The sequence below is a fragment of the Camelus bactrianus genome, chromosome 13 (assembly GCF_048773025.1).
Source record: "Camelus bactrianus isolate YW-2024 breed Bactrian camel chromosome 13, ASM4877302v1, whole genome shotgun sequence".
Classification (NCBI taxonomy): Eukaryota; Metazoa; Chordata; class Mammalia; order Artiodactyla; family Camelidae; genus Camelus; species Camelus bactrianus.
In genome coordinates, this window is record NC_133551.1 from 54,186,048 (window position 1) to 54,210,152 (window position 24,105).

The window sequence follows — 24,105 nt, forward strand, 5'->3', positions numbered from 1 at the left end:
GCATTTCCTGGATATTTTGTCCAAGAAAACTCTTCTGACTAAAGTGGAAACTTGTTTGGCTGCAATACATGATTCTACTATTATTATTAATGCTATACTGCCAAGTATTTGAGCATGTGGCTTATGGACAAGGGAAACCTCATATGTGTTGATTTAAATACTGTTGTATTTTGGCCCATAACCATTTAGCTAATATTGAAAAGGAATTACAAAATTCTATTTTGTTTTTTTCTAACTTCTAGAATTCCAGTTGTTGAAGTACAGGAACTGAACCAATTTCAGAAGCCCACCAACAATTTTAACTACTTAAGTAACACTGCAAAAAATGAGCATAAAAGTTAGTCTTTTGAAGAAAATAAAGGGAGTCAGTTTTGTGTATGTTGATATAAAACCAAGTCAATATTATTAACGAAGTACAAAGTCAATTAATGCTAATTTTAGAGTCCCAAAGAAGTCCTGTAGCTCCTATCAAAACTCAAATAAAAGATACATGATAATGACTGGGACATTGTGCTGTAGACCAGAAACTGACACATTGTAACTGATTGTACTTTAATTAAAAAAAAAGATATATGATTAAAAAATTTCCACTTGGAAACCTTTAAATTACAGATTCTTTACTTCTACTGGCAAATAATGTAAGACAAAACAACATAAAGATGAAATACAATTATGGATGTCAACAGGACTGTAAGTTAAAACCAGAATGTATATACTTTTCCCCCCCAAACTTAACCTGCATGTTGAGCATCTACATGCAAAACTCTATGGTATGGAACATAATATATACACATATAACACATGATTATTCCCTTACCCTCCTACCAAAGAAAAGGTAGGAGAAGGAACAAATCTAATAAACAATTTTGTTCTTTTTTACCTAACATTACTGCCACTGTCCTAGACCCTCATAACTCATTTGAAATACTACAGAAACCTCAATTGACATCTCTCTAAGGTCCCAAGCCTTCACCTCCCACCATTCCCTGAATTCCAACTCATTTTATCTTCAAGTGATTTCATTTTCATAATATTTTCATCATATAATTCTATTCAATAAATAACCTGTAATACTCTACTTCTTAAGTTAGGGGTGATTTTTTTAGGCAGGGCAAGGTAGAGAGGTAGCAATAAGGAATTCAGCTAAGAAACATCTGCCTTAGACATTCTATCAGTTAAGAGATTTCCTTTGGTTAACAAAGGCCTTTTAAAAAACTGTAAACGTCTATCAAAAGGTCAAGATTATCCTTCATTCAAATTTACACATTAACACTAGTTTTGAGAAACAAGGAAAAGGGAATTTGAGAGTGCAGCATGAGATAGTTGGTCCCTATAAGCACAAAGATAGATGAAAGAGAAAGATTAAGACAAAGACTAGATCCTAGGAGAGAAGCACAGGGTACTGAAAATCCGTATCGAGGCATATGAATCCTTCTATAGTGTCCAATTCTCTCTCCCATCCCCCACCATCACACTCAACCCATTTTATTTTATTTTAACATTTTTTATTGATTTATAATCATTTTACAATGTTGTGTCAACCCATTTTATTTTTATAAGCACTTTACTGAGTATGTATTATGTGCCAATCATTGAGCTAAGATCAGGGATACAAAGATGATGACAAAGAATATTACTTTTCATGAAGAGGTTATATTGAGAGAAGAGGGTAGCAACAAATAACCACAATGCACTAAAAATACTATAACAAAAGTGTACACCAACCAAGTGTTACAATGTCATAGTAGAATGAACTACCATCTGACTATGGAGTTCAAAAGGTTTGTCTTCAAAAATAATAGAAGTTTGGAAGAGAGGTAAGAGCAGAAAGGGCATTCCAGAGTTACAGAATATGGAAAAAGATACAGGTGTGAGCCAAAATAAGAAGGATATGCTATACTAAATTTGGCAATAGGGAGCTGAATACATTTTAAAGCAGGAGGGTGATATAATCAGTTATCTGATTTAAAAGGATAACTATGCCAGAAGTGTGGATACTTAGTGAGAATGGGAACAGAAAGATGTTTGGGGAGACCAATTAGGAGATAATTACAATAGTCTAAATAACAAAAAAGGGTCTGAAACCAAGGTGGCAGTAGTATGAATGGAGAGGGGCCAGATTAGGGAATAATTTCTGAAATAGAAGCAATAGGACTTGATAACCAATAGGAGGAAAAAGGAGGTCTAGTTTGGGAGTTTAGGTAGAGAAAAAGAATACAACAGTATGAGCAGAATTTGGGGATGGGGATTGAAAGAATAAGTTGTTTTGACTTGTGTCTGAAACACTTTAGGGAAATTCAGGCATCAGTCTGAAGCTCAGGAAAGAGGTGGAGGCTACAGCAAGATAAGGAAATCATGTATTCATAGATGGTAGCTTATTGTAGTATTTGACTAGAACTTCCTCCATGAACCTGGCTTATGCTCCCTACACCTAGTTCTTCTCAATTGTTGTAACTTTGCTACTTCTGCCTTATCTTGGGGGAAAAAAAAAAAAGTGTTCTCTTTACTACAGCTATCTGCAATTCTACCAATTGTTTAGATTAACTCAATTCCTTTCCTTCTTGCTTTACAAGTATTTCTTAATGACTACCAAGTCAGGATTCTGGAGTTCTGGTCTCACCTTTGCTACGAGAAATTTGTGTTCTTGAGTAAGCCTCTCAACCTCTCTGGATCTCAAATATATAAAAGCTATCAAATTAGTTATCTCTTAGATTCCTCCACTTTTAAGACTCCACAGCTCACTTCCTGACCTCAGAAAGAACACTGCACTACATGTTAATTGTAACATTCATACTACAAATTTTTTTTCACTGTTATTACAAGGTCTCTAAGTGCTCATTCACTTCATTTTCTTATGTGTTTTATCTCTTCTACTAAATTACAAGTTTCTTGACAGCAATAAATCTGTCTTAAATGAAGGTCTAATAATAATACTGATTGAATAAGAAAAGACTGGGGTATTTGACACTATAAACCAAAATGCTAAGTTGAACATAATTGTTTTCTAAATGTTTTGTCTGTAAGACTAAAAAAAAAAAAAAACAACCTACCATCAAGGGGGAAAAAATCCTCTTCCACAGTGTATAGCATGTCATAAATTCCTTTTATATTCCCTGTATCACCTAAACCACATCCATATCTATGTATACTATATATAGATATATACTATATAGTATTTGGGGGAAGTGAGAGAGAAGCTTATTGAAAGCAGATTGATAAAATGTTATATATATCATATATACCTGTTCCTATATAAGAGTAAGGAACAGTTAGGAGTTGAGGATCATAAGAAAGCATGAAACCATGACAACCACCATCTCTATCTACCATTGCTACCAACACCATCTTCTTAAAGGGAACATTATAAAAGGGGTCAGTAAGGTGGGGGTAGGTTGGGGAGAAAAAAGAAAGCACATATAAATACTACCTAACAGCAAGGGAAAAGATGTTTAATCTGATTTCAAGAACATATAAAAATGACTTGGACCTTTTCTATTATCACAGAGGAAACATATGAGTTCATGTTGTAATGGAAAAATTTCAAGGTTGTTTGTAGATTTTTTCCCACCATCACACCGCTGAGGTATAATCAATTTCAAAGCAAATTACCATGTGTTCTTGGTCAAACTGGTAGACATTATCATTTTATTCAGATGTATAAGATAAACATAATTACTAAAGCGAAGACAACAGCAAAAGATCTCTGTGACTTCAAGATTCTTACCTGTTCACTCTCCTAGGACACTTGTCTGGTTTAATATCTACCTCATAGAGGTAGACATCAATCTTTGGGATTTCAACTTGAAAACAGTTAGCCAGCAATTTAATGGGTTTGCCCATGGTGCCATAGCCAGGTCTTCTGGGCACCATGAGTAGGGGCTGGGCCCCAACGGGTCCTGCCAAGGAAGGAAAAAAAAAAAAAAAGAATAACACTGTTACAAGCTGCATTTGATAATCTTGTCAAACAGAGTAGGTCAAGTACAGCTGATAATAGTTAAAGCCTAGTGCTGAAAGACAACGTCATTTCTAACACCAACTTCTTTCATCCCAATTTACCTTTCTCATTAAAACAAACATACAAACAAACAAAAACTGGGGACTTCTGGAAAACTGTTTTGGAAGGGGTAGAAAGAACAATCCTACAAACCCACGTGAGCATAAGCAAGCACAAATCACATCCAGAGAGTATGAGACCAAGAGCAAAGTAAACTTAAAGAAAGATAAGAACAAATGAACAAAATAACAAAGAGTATACAATAAAAAGAGTCAACAAAGCACAAAATAAATTATTTGAAAAGACAAATAAAATTGATAAACTGCAGGCAACACTGATTTTTATAACAGGAGAAAAAAGGTCAATATAAGTAACAAATATCAGCGAGGGAAAAAAGTATCATTACAGATACTGAAGACATTACAAACCTTGTTAATAAATTTGAAAGTTTGATGAAATAAACAAATTCCTACAAAAATACAGCTGACTGATACATGAAAGTATATAAAATTTGAAAAGTTCTCTGTTGATAAAATGTAAAATGGTACAGCTGCTTTGGAAAACAGTAGAGTGGTTCCTCAAAACATTAAAAATAGAATTATCACATGATCCAGCAATTCTACTTCTGGGTATATACCCAAAAGAATTGATGCAGAGTATTGAAGAGGTATTTATACATTTATGCACAGCAGCTCTATTAACAATAGTCAAAAGGTGGAAGCAACCTAAGTGTTCACTGATACATGAATAGATAAATGAAATCTGGTATATCCATACAATGGACTATTAACCAGCCTTAAAAAGGAAGGAAATTTTGACACATGCTATAACATAGGAGGTCATACTAAGTGAAATAAGCCAGTCACAAAAAGACTATATGATTCCACTTAATAATACCTAGAGTAGTCATATTCATAGAGACAAAGTAGAAGAGTGGTTGCCAGGGACTGGGGGAAAAGGGAGAAAAGGAATTGTTGCTTAATGAGTATAGTTTCAGTTTTGCAAGATGAAAAGTTGAGGCTAGCTGCACAACAATGTGAGTGTACTTAAATACTACTGAACTGTACACTTAAACTAAGATGACAAATTTAATGTTACACATATTTTATTAGTTAAAAAAAACCCTAGATGATATCTAGCATTAAGTTTTTAAAGCTCAAAATGTAGCTTTGTGAAACAAAATTCAAACAATAAATTTAGTTAGTAAATTAATAACTATTATCTGAATGAATTTACATTTAAAATATCTGAAAAGTCCTGTAACTATCTGAAAAAAATTAAACCCACAATTTAAAATATTCATACATATGCATACACTAAAAGATTCCAGATGCAGATGGCTTCAGTACAGAATTATACCAAATATTTAAGCAAGTAAATAATACTGATCTTACACAAATTCTTCCAGAGAACGGGAGGGAAAAAAAACATACCCCAATTCAACCAAAATGCCAAAAAAACCCTGATTCTTTTTTTTTAATTACTTAATTTTTAAAAACTTACTTATTTATTTATTTTATTTGGGGAACAGTCAGTTACAATATGTCAGTTTCTGGTGTACAGCACAGTGTGCCAGTCATGCATATACATACATGTTCATTGCAGCATTACTTACAATAGCCAAAATATGAAAACAACCTAGGTGTCTTACCAGATGAATGGATAAAGAAAATGTGATATACATACACACACAATGGAATATTATTCAGTCATAAAAAAGGAAATACTGCTACTTGTAACAACATACATGGACCTTGAGGACATTATGCTAAATGAAATGTCAGACAGAGAAAGACAAATAGCACAAGAACTCATCTATTTGTGAAATATAAAAGAGGAAGAAAAACAAACAAAAAACAAAAAAACCCCAAGCTCATAGATACAGAGAACAGTCTGGTGGTTGCCAGACTGTTCAGAAGCAGGGAGTGGGCAAAATGGGTGAAGGGGGTCAAAGATACAAACTTTCAGTTACAAAATAGTAAGTCATGGGAATGGAATATGCAACACAGTGACTATAGTTAATAATACTGTATTGCATATATGTAAGTTGCTAAAAGAGTAGATCTTAAAAGTTCTAACCACAAGAAAAATCTTTTTAACTATGTCTGGTAAAAGATGTTATCCAGATTCATTGTGGTCGTCATTTAGTAATATTTACAAGTATCAAATCATCATGTTGTACATCTGAAAATAATGTTATACATTAATTATATCTCAGTTTAAGAAATGAATTTAACAAAATCATTTTTAAAAAGCTCATGTATTTGTCATGTCATTACTCATGAAACGACTGTTTATAACTAACCATATTAACTATCTGGTGATCAGGAAAGATGTTCTTAAGCATTTTACATCCTAACATGATACTTTGTGATTGATATACAGATATTTTAATGTGTTTTAGTTATATTTTGGGAAATTAGTTGAGGTTAATTAGTGGTTGTGATGTAGAATATCTGATCTTCAGGAACCTGTTCTTAAGAATTCCATACTTTTAAGAAGGCATTTTGTTCTATTTTATCCAGATTTTTTAGTTTTCTTTAGTGGGAGTAGAGCCTAATAAAATAACCTGCCTGCTGTACACAGAGAAAATTCTGTAGTTATTTTACTACCTGTATTTTCATATAAATTGAGTGATCTAAGGACAGAGATTAAGAGTGATTCATATTTCTATTTCTAATACTTAGGAGTAAATTTGATTAAATCCTTTGTTCTGATTCCCTGACTACAGAGCAATCTTCTGATTATTGTCTGGCTACCCATAAAGACCACTTGAAGGAGACAAGCTGTTGACTAGTCAATGTGAATCTTCTCAATGCTCTGGAAGTATTTTCTCTATAAATTATTAAACTAGCATTATGATTTATATATTAGTTTCTTGTGAATTTGGCTAGCATCAATCAGTCCCTCATCAGCTCCGGATGCCCTGACAAAACCAAGAGTCAGGATCTACAAAGCTAGGGACTAGACTTTTGGATCACAGTGATCCTGTGCCATATTACCTCATACATTTCTGTTCGAGTAATCTGAATCCCTCCCACTACATTTTAAAGTTTCACAGTAGCAAACACACTACATATAATAAGTTATATTCTGTTCCCACTTAAAATAGCATAGCATCATAAGTGTCTCTGTATGACTACAGTCTTCATAGTCACAATTTTAATGGCTACATAATAATCCATTAAGTTGATGAACTACAACTGACCAAGCTCCACTCAAGGATATTTAGTCTGTTTTCACTTCTTCACTATTATAGATAGTGAAGCATAAGCAGTTGTAGTGGATAGTCATAGAATTGTATGTCAAACACAATCCTACTCTTTTCCTCCATCTACTGGCTATTCTCTTGAAAACTGTACCCTCTCTCAAGTACTACATGAATATCAACAATTGCTATGATCCTACGTGAACTTGACCCCACAGTTGATTGGCCCAGGGATGGACATCAGATCCAAGACAAAGTAGTAAGTCCTTCCCCTGGGACTTTGTTTTAACTTAGGCCCTAAACAAAACTGTGCATTTCTTCTCCAGGGCCTAAAGCTATGAGATACAATAGCTGTTGGAGATGTAGGTGTCCTGATGTGTAGAAAAAGCCAATCAACAGTGAGAGAAAATGGAAGCTACATGTAGAGAGAAGCCAAAATAACAGAGCAGCCTGATACCATGAGTTCCTAGTTCCAACTGCTCCAGATGCAATCTCAGCTGCACAACCTGTTCTTCCTATTGCTATTCAACCTTCCTTGGATTCAGTGAGTCAGTAAATCACTTTTGCTTAATTTCAGCTGGATTTCTGTCATTTGTAACTAAAACTCTTAACTGATAAAAAAAAGTGAGTATATTAAATTAATCAATTCAACTGAATTATAGTCTCAGACCTGACTTCAAAATCCAGATTTAATGACCAGGAGAAAGTCACAACCTCTAAGACTCAGTTGCCTTACTATTATTTTTTAAATTATATTTAGACTGCACAACATGATGATTTGATATACCTGTGCACTGTGAAAATATTCTCCCCATCAAGTTAATTAACATATCCATCCATCACCTCATATACTTACTTTTTTGGTAGGGAGGAAGGAGGATTTAGAACTTCAACTCTCTTAGCAAATTTCAATTATACAACAGAGTGTTATCAACGATAGTCACTATGTTGTACATTAGATTCTCAGACCTTATTCATTTTATAGTTTAAAGTTTATACCTTTGTACCAACCTCTCCCTATTTCCACCACCCTCTGGTAGCCATTTTTCTATTCTGTTTCTGAGTTTGACTTTTTAGATTCTACATATAAGTGATACCATACAGTATTTGTCTTTGTCTTATTACACTTAGCATAATGCCCTCCAGGTTCATCCACGTTGTCAGAAATGACAGGATTTCCTTCTTTTTTAAGGTTGAATAATACTTCATTGTGTGTGTATGTATCACATTTTCTAGATCCATTCATCCAATGATGGACACTTAAGATAGTTTCCATTTCTTTACTATTATAAATGCTGCAAAGGACATGAGAGTACAATTAAATCTCTGAAATAATGGTTTCATTTGGATATATATCCAGAAATGGGATTGCTGGAACATATGATAGGTCTATTTTTAATTTCTTGAGGAACCTCCATACTATTTCCCATAGTGTCTGTACCAGTTTACATTCCTACCAACAGTACACACGAGTTCTCTTTTCACCACACTCACACCAGCATTCATCTCATCTGGATAAAAGTCATCCTAACTGATACAAAGTTATATCTCATTGTGGTTTTGATTTGTATTTCCATGACTATTGGTGATGTTGAGCACCTCTTCATGTACCTGCTGGCCATCTGCATATCTTCTTTGGGAAAATGTCTATTTAGGTCCTTTGCCCATTTTTTAATTGAGTTGGGGTTTTTTTGCTATTGAGTTGTAAGAGTTGCTTGTATATTTTGGATATTAGCCCTTTACTGGATATGTGGTTTGCAAATATTTTCTCCCATTCTATAAGCATCCTTTTAGTTTTGTCAATGGTTTCCTTTGCTGAGCAGAAGCTTTTTAGTTTGATGTATCCCTTGTTTATTTTTGCTTTTGTTGCTTTTCTTTTTGGTGTTAAATCCAAAAAAATCACTGCCAAAACCAATGTCAAGGAGCTCATTCACCACATTTCCTTCAAGAAGTTTTATGGCTTTAGGTCTTATATTCAACTCTTTGATCCATTTTAATTTTTATATATGACATATGTTGGGGTCCAGTTTCATTCTTCTGCATATGGCTATCCAGTATCCCTAACACCATTTATTGAAGACACCATCCTTTCTCCACTGTATATTCTTTGCTCCTTTGTCAAAAATTAATTGACGATACATGCATGGGTTTATTTCTGGACTCATATTGATCTATGTGTCTATTTTTAATGCTAATACCATACTGTTTTGATACTGCTTTGTAATATAGTTTGAAATCAGGAAGTGTGGCACCTCCAACTTTCTCCATCTTTCTCAAGATTGCTTTAGCTATGGAGTCTTCTATAATTCCATATAAATTTTAGGACTGTTTTTTCTATTTCTGTGGAAAATGCCATTGGAATTTTGATAGGGATTGAACTGAATCTGTAGGTCACTTTAGGGAGTGTGGATATGTAAACAATATTAAATTCTTCCAATCCATGAGTACAGAATATCTTTCCATATATTTGTGTCTTCTTCGATTTCTTCCATCAATGTCTTATAGTTTTTGATGTGTTGATCTTTCACTTCCTTCGTTAAATTTATTCCTAAGTATTTTATTGTTTTTGATGCTATTGTAAGTGAGATTTTTTAAAAATCTTTTTGATAGTTGTTGGTGTACAGAAATGCAATAGTTTTCATATGCTGATTTTGCATTCTTCAACTCTACTAAATTCATTAGTTATAACAGCTTTTTCATGCAGTTTTTAGGGTTTTCTTTGAATAATAGCATGTCATCTGAGACAATTTTACTCCTTCCTTTCCAATTTTGGATGCCTTTTATTTCTTTTTCTTGCCTAATTGTTCTAGCTAGGACTTCCAGCACTATGCTGGATTAAAGTGGTTAGAATAGATATCCTTGTCTTGTTCTTGATCTGAGAAAAAAAGCTTTCAGCTTTTCAGCACTGAGTATATTAGCTATGGGCTTGTCATATATGGCCTTTATTATGTTGAGGTACATTCAGTTGCCTTATTTTAAAAATGAGATAAAACGACCTACACATTCTAGATGTGCCTGGCACAGAAGCCGTTAAAAAACAGTAGCTCTGCAATAAATATTAATCAACATCTACAGAATGTCACACAATATGCTAAGTGAATTTCTCTGCATCAAGCACCTATTGTTTTATTTGGGAGAGCCAGAGAGGGAAACTAGTAAACAAAATTTTTTCCTTCAGATAAATTTCAGTAGTAGACCTTCCAGGTCAAAGAGTAGAAACAGAAACATGTCTCTGATTTTTCATACTGCCAAACCGCATATGAACACATTACTATCACCAGGTTTCTCTTCTTTACCCTGTCCAGCATTAAGCATTACAATTTTAAAAAACCTTTAATGTGTTTTAAAAAAATAACTTCCGGCAGTTTTATTTACATGTGATTTCTATCAAGATTGGCTTAAAAATAATGATTTATTGTTCTATATCCCCCATTCCCTTATGAAACTCACTGTCCCCATAGATAATTTTTAAAAAATCAAAATCATAAAGTCATTTCTCTATTTACTGAACAATTATTATGTTCAAAATTTATAGATACATGGATTAATTAAAGTCATATTTACTTTGCTTAATTAGTTCATAATATATTAGGAAGTATCCCAACACTGTAACAATAAAAACAGCTAACATGTACTGAGTATTACATACATTAGGTGAACTTCTTACAACATAATTTTTGGGGGGCTTTTTAAAAATTGAAGTATAGTCAGTTTACAAACAACTTGACTTTTGAGGGAGGTACTATATTATAATGAGGAACTGAAGCACAGGGAGATTAAAAAACACATTCACAGTTAGAAAGTAGCAAGGCTAGGATTTGCAAATAGTCTGATTTCAGAGCTTGCATTTTTAATCATTACACTATACTACAAACTAATATTTGCTGAAAGGCTATCATTCATTAAGTCATTAATTTATTGACTCATTAATTTGTTCAACAAATATTTACTGATTGTCTCTTAAGTGCCAAGCACTGTTCAGATTCAGGTGAATAATAATTTTAATATTAACAATAAAGACCTAGTCCTCATGAAGGTTTTATAGGGGTGTGGGGAGCAGATTATATTGTATTTCTTTTTTGCCAATTAGGTAGTAATAACTGCTATAAAAAAATTAGATAGGTTAAAGGGATAGAAAGTGTATGTATGTGTGGTGGGGGGGAGTAGTTCGCCATATTAGATAGGTTTAGAAGGCCTCTTTGAAAGGGTGACAAATAGGCAGAAAACAGAAGAAGTGAGAGAACAAGTCATGTGGATAGCTGGAAGAGCATTCCAAGCAGAGCAAAAATCAAGTACACAGGAAAAAGCACAAGCTTGCATGGTGTTTGATGAACAGCAAAGAGACCACTAAGTCTGCAGCAGAGTGAGCGAGAGAGAGAATGACAGGAGATGAGGTCAGAAAGTTAATGGGAGATCAGATCATACAGGATTTGTATGATGAGGCCTTTGGATTTTATTCTGAGACCTGAGAAACCAACAAAACATTCTGAGTCAAGAAGCATTATGATCTGACTTAAATTTTTTAAAGCAATCACTCCAGCTGCTGTATGAAAAATAATATAAGAGTACAGGCAGGGAGACTGGCTAGCTGACTTTCCAGGCAAAAGATAATGTTGGCTAGGGCAGGGGTGGTAGCAGCTCGGGAACGATGGCAACGTGGATGGAAAACGTTTAGAAGGCAGACCTGATAAAAACTGCTAATGGATTAGGTGTGGGATGTGAGAGAATAGAGTTCTCAAAGTTTTTTTGGTCTAAGCAACTGAAAGAATTGGAAGTGTCACTTACTGAGATAATAAAGACTCATAACAGCAGAAAGTTTTGAAAAGAAATCAAGAGGATTTTTAGGACATGTTAACTTTAAGGTTTCTGTACAAGTAGGTGTCTAGTAGGCAATTAGATAGGTGTGGAGTTCAAAGGAGAGGTCCAGGCTGGAGATATAGATGTGAGTGTCCTTGGCATATTAGAGGTATTTGAAACCACTGCACCAGAGATCACCCAGACTGTGGCAGGATACAGAAGACTACTAATAAGCCCTGGGACACTCCCAGTGTTTAGAAATTGGGGAGATGAAGAAGAAACAGCAAAAGAAAAGCAGAAAAGTGATCTCCAAAAAGGTTGGAGGAGGATCTGGAGAATATGGTACCCAGGAAGCCAAGTGGAAAAAAGGGTGTTTCAAGAAGGAAGCAATGTAATCAAATGCAGTTGAAGAGTCAAATAAAATTAAGACTTGGGAGGTGACTACTGGGTTTAGCAAATTCTTTGTGGACTTTGATAAGAGCAATTTCAATGAAGTGGTGGGGACAAAAATCTGACTGGAGTAAGTTCAAAAAGGATGCCCTGAATCTGGTCAAGACTTAAGGTCCTGGTAGTTTACAGTAAATTTAGAGAAGCATGTTAAATTACACCATGAACATGGAACCAGCAAAATCCAGACTGAGAAAGTCTAAAAGGACAAACAATCCATAAATTGTAGATGGGAGAAAGGATAGAAAACTTAAAAATTAAGGGGCACTTAAAAGACATATCAACCATTCACAATGTGTGAAACTTATTTGGATCCTGACTCAAAAAGGAAATAAATAAAAGGCAAATTGTTTTTTAAAAAAAGTATAATATCTGAGACAAGTAGAAATTTGAACACTGATTGGATATTTGATGTAAAAGATGATTACTATTTTTATTCTGCTGTGATAATGGTATTGTGGGTTGATATCTTTTATAGATATAGTTAGTAGACATTTATGAATAAAATGTTATTATCTTTAGAATATGCTTCAAAATACATAGAGGAAGAGAAAATTAGAATGGACACAACTGGACATGGTTGGTTGTTGCTGAGTTTGTGTAATGCGTACATGGGAGTTTATTATACAAGTCTGCGTATACATCCTCAATTCTCTGTAATAAACTGTCTTAAAAAACAGGAAGATAGGAATACCATTTCCTTTGCATATTTAATCTCTTTACTATGCCATTCCACAGATAATGAAATTAAGGTTACCAAAGATTAAATACACTACCCAAAGTCACAGTTTTTTTTAGTAGACTTTATATTTTAGAGCAGTTTTAGGTTCACAGCAAAACTGAGCAGAAGGTAGACACTGCCCATATACCTCCTGCCCCTAAACATGCACAGCCTCCTCCACTATCAATATCCCTGCACCTGAGTGGTACACTTGTTACAATCAATGAACCTACAAAGACATATCATTAACAAGTCACAGTTAATTTGAGACCTAGGATTTGCTTCTAAAACCCATGCTTTCTACACTATATCATACTGACAATTTTTTCCTCCATTATCATTATAAAGGAGAGAAACCAAGCCCGGTGCTTTTTATACAAACTGGCAAAAACCAAAATTCTGTTTCATAAATAAGCAATGTAACAGAATTCTACTGTTACTAACTATAAAATAATCATCAAGTTTAAGTATCAAACATATTTTAAAGTAAATTAATGGAAGAAACAATTCTGTCAATAGAATAAATTATAGTGAAGCACACTTTAGTTATTTAACAAATACATACACTGCCCACTAGAGTTGAAAATGTAATTACATAGAAAACTATCTGAAATTGATCTCTACCTCAAACTTTTCTAGTAGTTGTAGCAAGTATGGCTAATAACAACTAACCACATTAAACTTCAAACATAAAACCATACATTTTCAAAGCATTCACTGACCTAACAATCTAAAATGTACTACTTGTGAATCCAAAGCTAAATAACAGCCTATAGCAAATGGGGTTAATTAAAAATAAGCAGTAAATAAATCTGAATCAACTATAGCATTACTATAGCCTATTACCAAATTATGAATTTTCACTGAGAACTTTGGCTTCTATATTCATGGACTACTCCTTGTTTCAACAATTCTACTTCTAGGAATTTATCCTAAAGCAATCACTGAACCACTATACAAAGATGTATATGCTAGTATGCTTACCAAAATTTTACTCATAATTTTTTAAAAACTGGAAAAAATTTAAACCATCATCCATAAGACTAATAATATATAAAATTACATGTTATGTACTCAGTAAAAATTATTATATTGCTATACAGATGTAGGTAAAATATGGGAAAAAAATGTCCATGAGACATTTTTGAGTAGAAAAAGCAGGTTAAAAACAATATGATGGATTGACAGTAAGAAACATGGATGGGTGTCTGGGAAAATATACAAGAAAAAGTTAACAATGGTTTTATCTGGAAAATGGGATCATATTATTCTCATTTCTATTTTAGAGTTTCCTATATTGTTTGCTTTTTTAAAGATAATAAACATACATTTTTTGCAATCAGCAAAAAATTTCTATTTTTGTTTTGGAAAAATACATAAATTGTGTTGACTTCAGAATGTGACATAACTAAATGCCTCTGTTTACTACTTAAATCCATGAGGTAACCAGTAAACATCAGCATGAGATTTTAGTAACTTCCTACCTAATTCTACCTATTCATTCAATGAACCTGTACAAATACAATGCACTTACATAATTACATTTATTATATTCACTACAGCTAAATAATTACTCTAGAATATTCAATCTGTTGAGGGTTAAACTTCTCAGATGGCAGTATGAGGAACCATTTTTTTGAAGACTTTTCCCCCTGGAAAACAAGTAGCCCCTGTATGGAAATGCCTTGAGATTTATTTTATAATTAAAGGTTGGACAGTTCTGAAAAACTTCGATCATCCAAGCAAAAATTTTAGAAAAATTCAGTAATTTTAGAATCACTACTTTTATGTTAAATATACAGATAGAAAGTCCTAATTTAGAAGCCAAAAGTTTCTTCAAAAAACAACAAAAAAAGAACTTCATTGCTGTGGTATAACCCTATTTTGCAATCTATTCTTCAGTCTTTTTTAAAATTCACAGATACACTAACGAATTTCTGATGTTAGATTTAGAAATCAGTTAAAATATCAAGTATTGGTGATGACTCAAAAACAGCATTACATAAGCCTACAATTGAAAACATTTTCTTGCAAAATTTCTTCTGCCAATGAACAATACAAAAATATTACATGTCTATATCCTATAGATACCTTCTGATTTCTCAAAGACTTGATAATTTAGAAACAATGTAAGAAAAATTGGCTGATGTAAAACAGAATTCTTTCAAATTATTTCATTAAACTGACATTCCAGACTAATGTACATAATTTTTTATTGCAACCAAACCACAGAGCCCACATTTAAGATATAAGAGAAAGCATCAGTTATGTGACAAGATTTTGCTGAATCTCAATAGTCTGGTTTTTTTTAAGCAATGAGTAGCCAAAGAAAGTTATTAATATTAACACAGATAATGGGAGAAAACTACAGAAACTCCAAACACAGAAAGGCTGTTCATGTATCCTAACAGCATAACCACTATGGTTGAAAAACCACACAATATTCTTTCTCACATCTGTTTTGTTAATGAGCCAAGAATGAGGGTCTATTGAGTATCCTAGACAACTGAATTAGAAGTAGGAATGTCTGGTGAATGCTGTTCATCCCAACCAATCGAGACAAACAGGTTTGGAAAGAATACTATTCTTAAATAAATTATCTTTTTAGTTTTACCTTCTTGCAAACAGATAACTTGCCTTTTCTTCCCATCCATTAAAAATAAAAAACCAAACAAACCCCTCTACATACAAAAATTACTTAAAAGTCCTAGTTTTCAGTATTATAAGAGAAAGTTTAAAAAATATTTATTTAATTCATCTTTCAGGTAGATCCTCAAGTATTTAAAGACCACAGAAACCAATATGACAAAAGATGGGTGTGATATAAAGCAACATAGTATTCAATTAGAATCCAACAGTTTATGGCAATTTGGCAAGAACTCTACCCTGAGCTAGGGTTTTTCCATATACAACAGAGAATTCTTCCAGGAAATGTCCCCCTTACAGGGCCCCTGGCCTCTTTGCATACTATCAGACCAGGCTTATAGAACCAAACAAATGCAATGTTCCCATTGAAAAATATAAACTAATATGAATTATTTCTAAATTACCAACTTATTACATGAAAATCTCCAAAAGAGCAAAAGTAGCATCTAGAAATCATTTCATTCATTCTAACTGCTCTCCAAAATTACTTTAAAAAAATTTTTTAACTAATATATTCATTAGCTTGGAATTTAGTTTAAAATTTAAAGAGTAGTTATATTAGGGTGATGAAATCAAGGATAATTTTTAAGTCTTCATCATGTTAATCTAATTACATTTGAGAGTTACATATGTGTTCTTTTTTTCTTTTTTACTTTTTAAAGTCTTTGTTTACAAGAAAAAAGTTGTTTCTTGCCTCCTTTTCAGTTTTCCTTCAGGGCATTCTATCACTGTCAGAGAAATTAAATTCTAAAACAAAAATCAAAATAATCTAACACATTTTTATAAGTCCCAATTCCAGCCGAGGGCAGCAAATACTAGGAAAAAAGTTATAATGGCCACTCCAGAGCAGCACTAGCTAAAATTTAAGCGACAACCAACTAGAAAAACCTTTTCGATGTTTAAAATTCATGCCCCCTACCCAGAGAGCATTTTATTTTCTTCAAGACAAAAATCTACAAGTGAGAAAATTTATATAACAATAAAAACATTTCCCAGGTGATTAAAAAAGATTGTTTATTTTAAATACTAAACTGAGAACCTAATGGTATTATATATTTTAGTATTTTGAACCCACAGCTTTTATTCATTTCATTCAATTCTAGCTTCCATAAATGCAATTCTTGTTCCTTTGGAACTTGTTCTCAAATGACTTTTCTTGATTTTCATTATTAAAGCAATGCACAGTCCTAAAAGAACTACGTTCAAACATGAATTTGAGAATATAACTAAGAAACAGTCTATTCACTTTTGTAAGACTGTATAAGACAACTACCAAACACATTAAATCCTTTGCATTATCACTAATTTAAAGTAGTACAAACTGTTTTTCTTCCATTGGTAGGTAAGTACAATTCTTTCTATCCTAAACAGTAGTCTGACTTTACTTGAAAATACAGACTAGAATGGTATGGTCCTAAAAAATGGCTACTCAGGAGAACTGATATCTGTTTGTTTGTTTGTTTGTTTTTTGAGAACTGGTATCTTAATGAACATTTCTGTTTCTTCTATTTACATCTTATTTGGACCAAAAATATAACATATATACCATTAGTCCAGTTGTAATTAAACCATAAAAAATAGGGTTTCATCAAAAGCTCCCCTAAGGAGTCACAGGCATAGATGCTAAACTATTGATTATTACTATTTAAAAACAAATTGTGCTAGCTTTTCAGTTAAATCGAAGTTTTACACAGTACTAAATCAGTACATTGTAAAGGACACCCTTAAAAATCAGTTAAAATATTACCTGTGAATGGGAAGAATACACAAATATTTACTTTTAGTGAAGAATGATTCACCAAGAAACAATTATATAGAATTTCTATCTGAAATACTCTAATGTAAATAAATTCAAGTTTTCTATGTATCCATCTGACAACTAAAATTTAAAGTATCTTGTCATAAGATGATTCCTGAGAATCTCCACGCAAAAGAAAAACTTAGAGTTGGAGAGCCAAGATCCCACACTGATTCAACAGACTATTAGAGAACATCTGCCTCTAAAATTTTTTAAACCAAAATATGTATCTGTCAAAATCTTGATTTTAAACTTAGTTGCACATTTTTCCCAACTATGCTTTCAATTTCATTTGCAGCATAACAATTACATGTAAGTCTCAGAAAGAATGAAAATTTTGTTTTTGATGACAATCTTGAGCTAAATTATACTTTATTTCATTATTAAATTAAAGTCAATCATGTATAAACTGCACTGAAGAATAATTTTGTGCTTCAAGATGTCCAAGCATATGGTTGATAAGTCTAACTATACTTCCGCAGATGTGAAGACAGTTGAATGGATATGTATTTCAGCAATGGCACATGTAAAAAAGAGGTAAAATTTATCTGTAGCTCAAGAATTCATAGGAGCATTTACTGACTTGTACTTGGCTAACTGGACTTGTTGGCTAGGTGGTTTGACTTCAGAACTATTTTCTAAGATGTTGTCCATATATTTGGGCATAATTTCGCATGAAAAACCCAAAAAAGAAAAAGAAAAAAAAAACTTGAAGAGTTAAAAAAAAACTTTAAAATTTAGGATAATTAGTACAGTGTTTAACTTTCATGTTTGTTTTCCAGGCTCAACAAAAAGACACTTACGTAAAAAATCATATATAGCCCCCAAATCATCACATTCCCTAAATAGTGTAGTAGAAAACTGAAAAACAAAGGACAGTTTCAGAAATATACAAATCAATGATAAACAAATGAGAGTTTAAAACTCTTCACAATCTAGACAAACTTTCCCTTTTTAAGAAGATACAAATAAGGCAAAAAAAAATGAAGCATGCAAGAGAAGTGGTAGAAACGGATTAGAGAAAATTCCATATAATAAAACTTGTAATAAATCCTTCTCAGTCCACCTCTACAATTTCTAAGTGCTTTCTGCATCTACTTGACAATTAGACTCCTTAACAATTAAAACTCCTCAACACAGTCAACAAAATTTTTATCATCATTATGTCTCTGGTTTCTTTCATTTAAGTTTTTGTTATCTCATATTTAGGTGCCTCTAGAATCGGCAAAATGAGATGTGAAATTCAGGAACTTGTGATACCATTAGTAACAAGACACCCCTTAGTATTTTAAAAATTAATTTATAAATTTGTGACAGGATGAAGCATATTTCCAAATCTAACATTAGCAAGTATGATCATTTGGAAAGCAAACCGTTATGTAATATCTACTTTATGTCCTTCAATTAATTACGGACGGTAAAGGGTGCTTTTTCTTAAGTACTGCCCATATTGCAATTTTTTCTCAAGACTCTCATTTTTTCCCAAGGAGAGAAGCAGTTTTCTTAAATTCCAAATTTCCAGGAATATGACAAACGATTCACTAGGGAACAGAAAATGGAAAATATATATATAGTCAGCAATATTAAGATCTACCTCCTCACATAAGCAGTGATCCAGGCTGATATGACATTTCCAAGATCGTCAGGAACTCTGTATCATACTGCCACAATCAGAAAAGAACCAGGGGATGGAAGAAATGCCATCTTGCATTTGATGTTGCACTAATACCTATTTCAAACTTAATTCTCATCTGTCGTCTCAATGTATCTTCACGGATACCTTACGAGATAAATAAGGGAGAGGGCTAGCCGCCCAGTGCCTCTACAGGACACACAACACGGTTAAAGGACACACACACCGTTACATCTTCAACTGGAATAACAAAAGCGATGGCAAACCCTTCTAGACTCCAGAAAAAAAGAGTTAACAGCGCCTAGAGAACCCCAAACTTCAATCCTTTGAGCAACGTCCCCTCCCCGCAGTTTCGCCTACTCGGTGGCCCTGGGGAACTGCGGCGGGGCTGCGGGGCGGCGGAGGAGGGGCCGGGAGGAGAGGGGAGCCTCCCGGACCGCGCTCACCTCGCTCACCTGGGCCGGGGCGGAGGGAGCGACGATGCTCTGCGGATACCTCCACCGACCGGACCAGCAGCTCTGACTCACCTGCGGAGCCGATTTCCATTCATGGAGCTGGGGGGAGTGCTTCGAGCGAGAAGGGCGCCCGCCACTGAGGGCAAGGAGTCGGCGCAGGGGGGCGAAGCGGCGCGACAGAACCCTCACTCGGCCCCGAGGCGGGGTGGCGACGGCTTCTCAGCAACCGCACTCCGAAAGCTCTCGTCAGGAAGAGCGGCCGTGGGGAGGCAGCACGCGACTAGGAGAGAGGAAGAAGCGTGAGGCGAGAAGAGGAGAGCTCCGTGCGGAACTTGCGTCGCCCGTGCCCGCTTACGCTCCCACTGCCTCTCCACGACTGCGGCGCCGCCGCCGACCTCCCTGGGGGCCGCCCCCGGAAGCCTGATGGCGTCAGTTCCGCCGCCCCGGCTCGCCCGACGTCCAAGCCTCGCCTCTCCGCCCAAGCCTCGCCTCTCCGCCCAAGCCTTGCGGGCGCGACGTCGGTGCGGGCGCGGCCGGCGCGGAGGACGCAGGGGAGGTGTCGCGGAGCAGTCGCCCAGCCTGGGCGGAGCCTGGGGTGAGCGCGGCGGGGCGCGGCCGAGTCCAGAGAGCCAGGACGGGTCCGCCCTCGCGCGGTCCTCCGCGGGGCCGTGCCGGCCGGAGACAACCCCGAAGGACTGGACCCCTCCCGCCACCTTGGTGCGGGGCCGCGCCTGCCTGAGACGACGTCGCTGAAGGCGGCGTAGGTAACGGGGAGTGGAGCCTGGAGCGTGGCCGGCCTGAGGTGCTGGACCAAAACCTGCAGCTGTGACGGCCCCGGGCCGATATTGTCTTGGGGCGAGGCTCTCTCCTCCAGCCCTCCCGCCACGCCCCGTTTGGATGCCCCACGAGGCCACCTACTCAACCCGCGGTCTAGTGTCCACCACCGAGGATCACTCTTAAGTCTGTAGAGTTGCTGTGACGACCATTTGGGGACTGGGGTGGGGTGGGGTGGGGTGGGGATGTACAATATAACTTGGGGAAAGATTAAGAAACAGGACTTAACACAAATATCAGATCGAATAATTTCTATGTTTAAAACTCTTCAATAACGCCTGGTCACACTAAGACCCAAACTCCATTACAGGGCCAAACCGTATGGCGTAAAGGGGCCCTGTCTTTCCCCTTAAACAAGACTTCTCCCCGTTACTGTGTTCCAGCTATACTCGTCTGCTTCTAATTCCTCCACCAGGCAAAGCGCTTCTCTTGGGTTTGGAGCCTCTCTACTTATGGTTCCCTTGGCCAGGAACCCTCTCTGTTCTCTTTTCCGCACTCCTTCCCCTCTACTTTTCATACCTCAACTTAAGGACATCTCAGAGGCCCTTTCCAGACCTCCGATCAATGGTGAGGCACTCCTGTATACTATTACAGTATTTCCTTAGTAACCCTTATCCCAGTCAGCAATTTTTACTAGTTTGCATGCCTCTCTCCCTCTAGAATGTAGGCTTTATGTTATTAGGACCAGCACATTAGTATTTGTTGCCGTAAAGAAATGTGATACTTTTTTATTTAGGCCGAGGAATGATTCATGATTTCTCCCTATGTCCCTAAGCATCAGTAATGTTTAGAGCTTTAATAATCAAAAATACGTGTTTTTTTTTTAAAGCTTGGGACAAAGAGGAAAGGAGGAAAATCCCATTTTTAGTTCCCCCCAATTATTGTGGGACTTTGGATCAGTCAATTGATCCTGCGGGGCTCAGTTTCCTCAGATGTTGTGAAGTTAGGAAATGTACATAAAGCACAGAGAAAACCCTCCCTAGATGTTAATGAAGAAAAAAGGTATCTACTATAGTTACCTTTTTAAAGCGCTTATTAGATGCACCCGCTGTAAACAGTAAATGGATGGGATTCAAATCCACACTGACTCTAATTCTGCCTCACTTCTTCCTTCCAATCATAAAACCCTCTTACTGAAAATGCCCTCCCCAATTTTTAAGTATCAAATTAAATGTCACTAGATGAAACACTGTATCTTAAGTTATTTTCAACCCTTGACTATACATAATCCAAGCAGGTAGCAGCATTTGACAGGGGTAAATATCAAGGGCCTATCACACCCTCAACTGGTTCCCTAAATGATTGCAGGCTTCCTCAGTGTCTCCCAGATCAGACATAGTGATGATGATGAACCCTGGAGGTGGGCCATCTTCTTCTTTGTTGAGATGGGTGAAGCAGGATTTGGACCTTCTACTTCAGTCCAATTTAATAAATGTCAATGATGCCTTCCCATCTACTTCTGCTATCCAGAGACCCCCCCCCCCACCTATAAGCCCATGTGAATTGTAATATCAGGAAGTAGGAAGGCAAAAGGTTTGAATGATTCTGCCAAAAGCAAAGTTGAAGGAGGCTCTCCCCTGATCACATGCAAACCCTATATTTGGACCTCACTTCCCACAGGTCTGCTCTTAAGGGCACAGAGCAGGGTCTTTTTGTATCTTAACTGTCATAGCCCCAGTGCCTAGAACAGTGTGAATGCTTGGCACATAGTAGCACTTTGTAAATATTTGTGGGGCAAGATGGATGGACAAATAGATAACTGGGCTTCAAGAATGGGGCTCAGGAAACAGGCTAAAACTCTGCCCTCATCCCTTGTGATACTGGTTGCTCTCAGAAGGGAAAACTATAAAAGAAAACAAATTTTGGGGGCAAGGAAATCTGTGCCCTCTGAAAGTGGCATTCCTAGGCTTCCTGTGCTAGATAAACATCACTGGACGAGAAAAGCAACTGGACAGAATCCTCTCCTTTTGCATGGACTGAAGTCAGCCAACATAACACTTGAAATATTTTCCTAGACCAGCAATTTTTACACAGCAGAAAGCAAGCTACTTTGTACTGCAGCACAATATATAACAGTCAGAGCTGTCACTGAAGGCCCTCTGCTACTATCTGTGACTCTAGGAAAGTCACTCTCTCTGAACATCACATTCCTCATCTGTAAAAACCAGAGTACCTACATTGAGCAGACACTGCTGGATGCCTACCCAAGAGCCCTTATCCTTTTCTTTCTTGCTTAGCAAACATGACTTGTCTTTCTAATCCAGATGACTCATAGGATAACTCCTAATTAATCTAAGCCACTCAAGATGGATGATCTCATTTGCTTTGCCAATGACAGAATAGTGGGAAGATGATCCATTTCTAGCAAATGAGACAGGAGGCCAGACCTGCTGGGGCTTCCGGGGATTTCCTTTCTTTAAAATGAAATATTGGGAGAAATTAGTCCCTCTTCTCCTAGACACTGTCCTGTCAACACTTCCTTCCTGGAATTATAGTAGCCATGTTGGCATGCTGAGGTGAACAAGCATGAGGATAAATCAATATAAAGGACAGCAGAGTAAAAAGATTCCAAGAGCCTGTTATCACTGAACCACTGAATTAACCAACCTTGGAGCCATATTAAATCAGGGCTTCCTGTCATGTGAAGATTTCCGTATTTAAGCCAATTTCATTGGGTTTTGTTATATGCAATTGAAGGTAACTGATACACTACTTCACATGAATACCATGAAGATGCAACTAAATAATATAATGGATACTGTACAAAACACCTAACCAAATACTTCAAAGTACCCAAGCCCCTATTCCTTTTCCAGTTCACTTCCATTAACAACCCAGAGGCCTTTTCCAAAAACCTGGCTGGGAGCTCCCACTGCCTCTTTTCCAAGGAAAGTTCCTTGCCTCTAGAAGGTAGGGAAGAGGGACAGAGGGCTCCTTAGAAAGGTCCTCAAAATTTCTTTGTCCCTAAAAGACACTGCCAAGAGGATAGTGGTGAAACCGCTGCAGTGTAGAACAAGAGGACAGTGTATTCCTTCAGGGTAAGCCACAATGGTCTAAAAAACCTTGATATGGTATCCTGGGGAAGGCAGCAGTGGTACTTAAATGGAGAACTTCTAAATGCACCTCATCTCCAACAAGTCCACTTTTCAGCTCCCCCTTGACAACTACTACTTTAAAAGAGTGCTTCTGTCATGCTCTGTGCACCTTCTAAGCCTGCCAGGTTTCCTTAGCCAATAGCCAAAAGAATAAATGTCCTGAAAGCTAGAAACAAAAAGGGAGAGATAATTTTCCAATTCAGTGCTATTCAAGCAGTACAGACAAGTCTGAGGATAGCCCAGGCTCAGAACTTGAAAATATTCTTCTTTTTGCACTATAACCCTTTCCTTTAGCTGCCAACCCCTAACTGCCATGTCATTCTGGGGTCTGTTAAGCCAAGTGATATCCAACAAACACCCAACCTCGTCCTGCCCCAAAGCCACTTGATAGACAGGATGTGCTACAGTATATGATGCCAACTGACAGGGCAGAGGGAAGGAAGGCAGCTCAACCAATACTGAAAAAGGATGTCCAGG

At 36.2% G+C, this 24,105-nt stretch overlaps 1 protein-coding gene across 2 annotated transcripts in view; it reads right to left on the minus strand.

The window, feature by feature from the left end:
• AGO3 (argonaute RISC catalytic component 3) overlaps positions 1-20,115 on the minus strand; it is a 109,539-nt gene extending 89,424 nt beyond the window's left edge. Inside the window, exons 1-2 of one of the 2 annotated variants that reach the window (XM_010959903.3) lie at positions 19,772-20,115; positions 3,725-3,896 (exon numbers count right to left, since the gene is read on the minus strand). In XM_010959903.3, the coding sequence (XP_010958205.1) occupies positions 3,725-3,896; positions 19,772-19,790 (191 nt within the window). In that variant the 5' untranslated portion in view covers positions 19,791-20,115. Of the gene's footprint in view, positions 1-3,724; positions 3,897-19,771 lie in introns of those variants that run through there. The other variant, XM_045520346.2, reaches the window with a different exon arrangement.
• Positions 20,116-24,105: the final 3,990 nt, after the last annotated feature.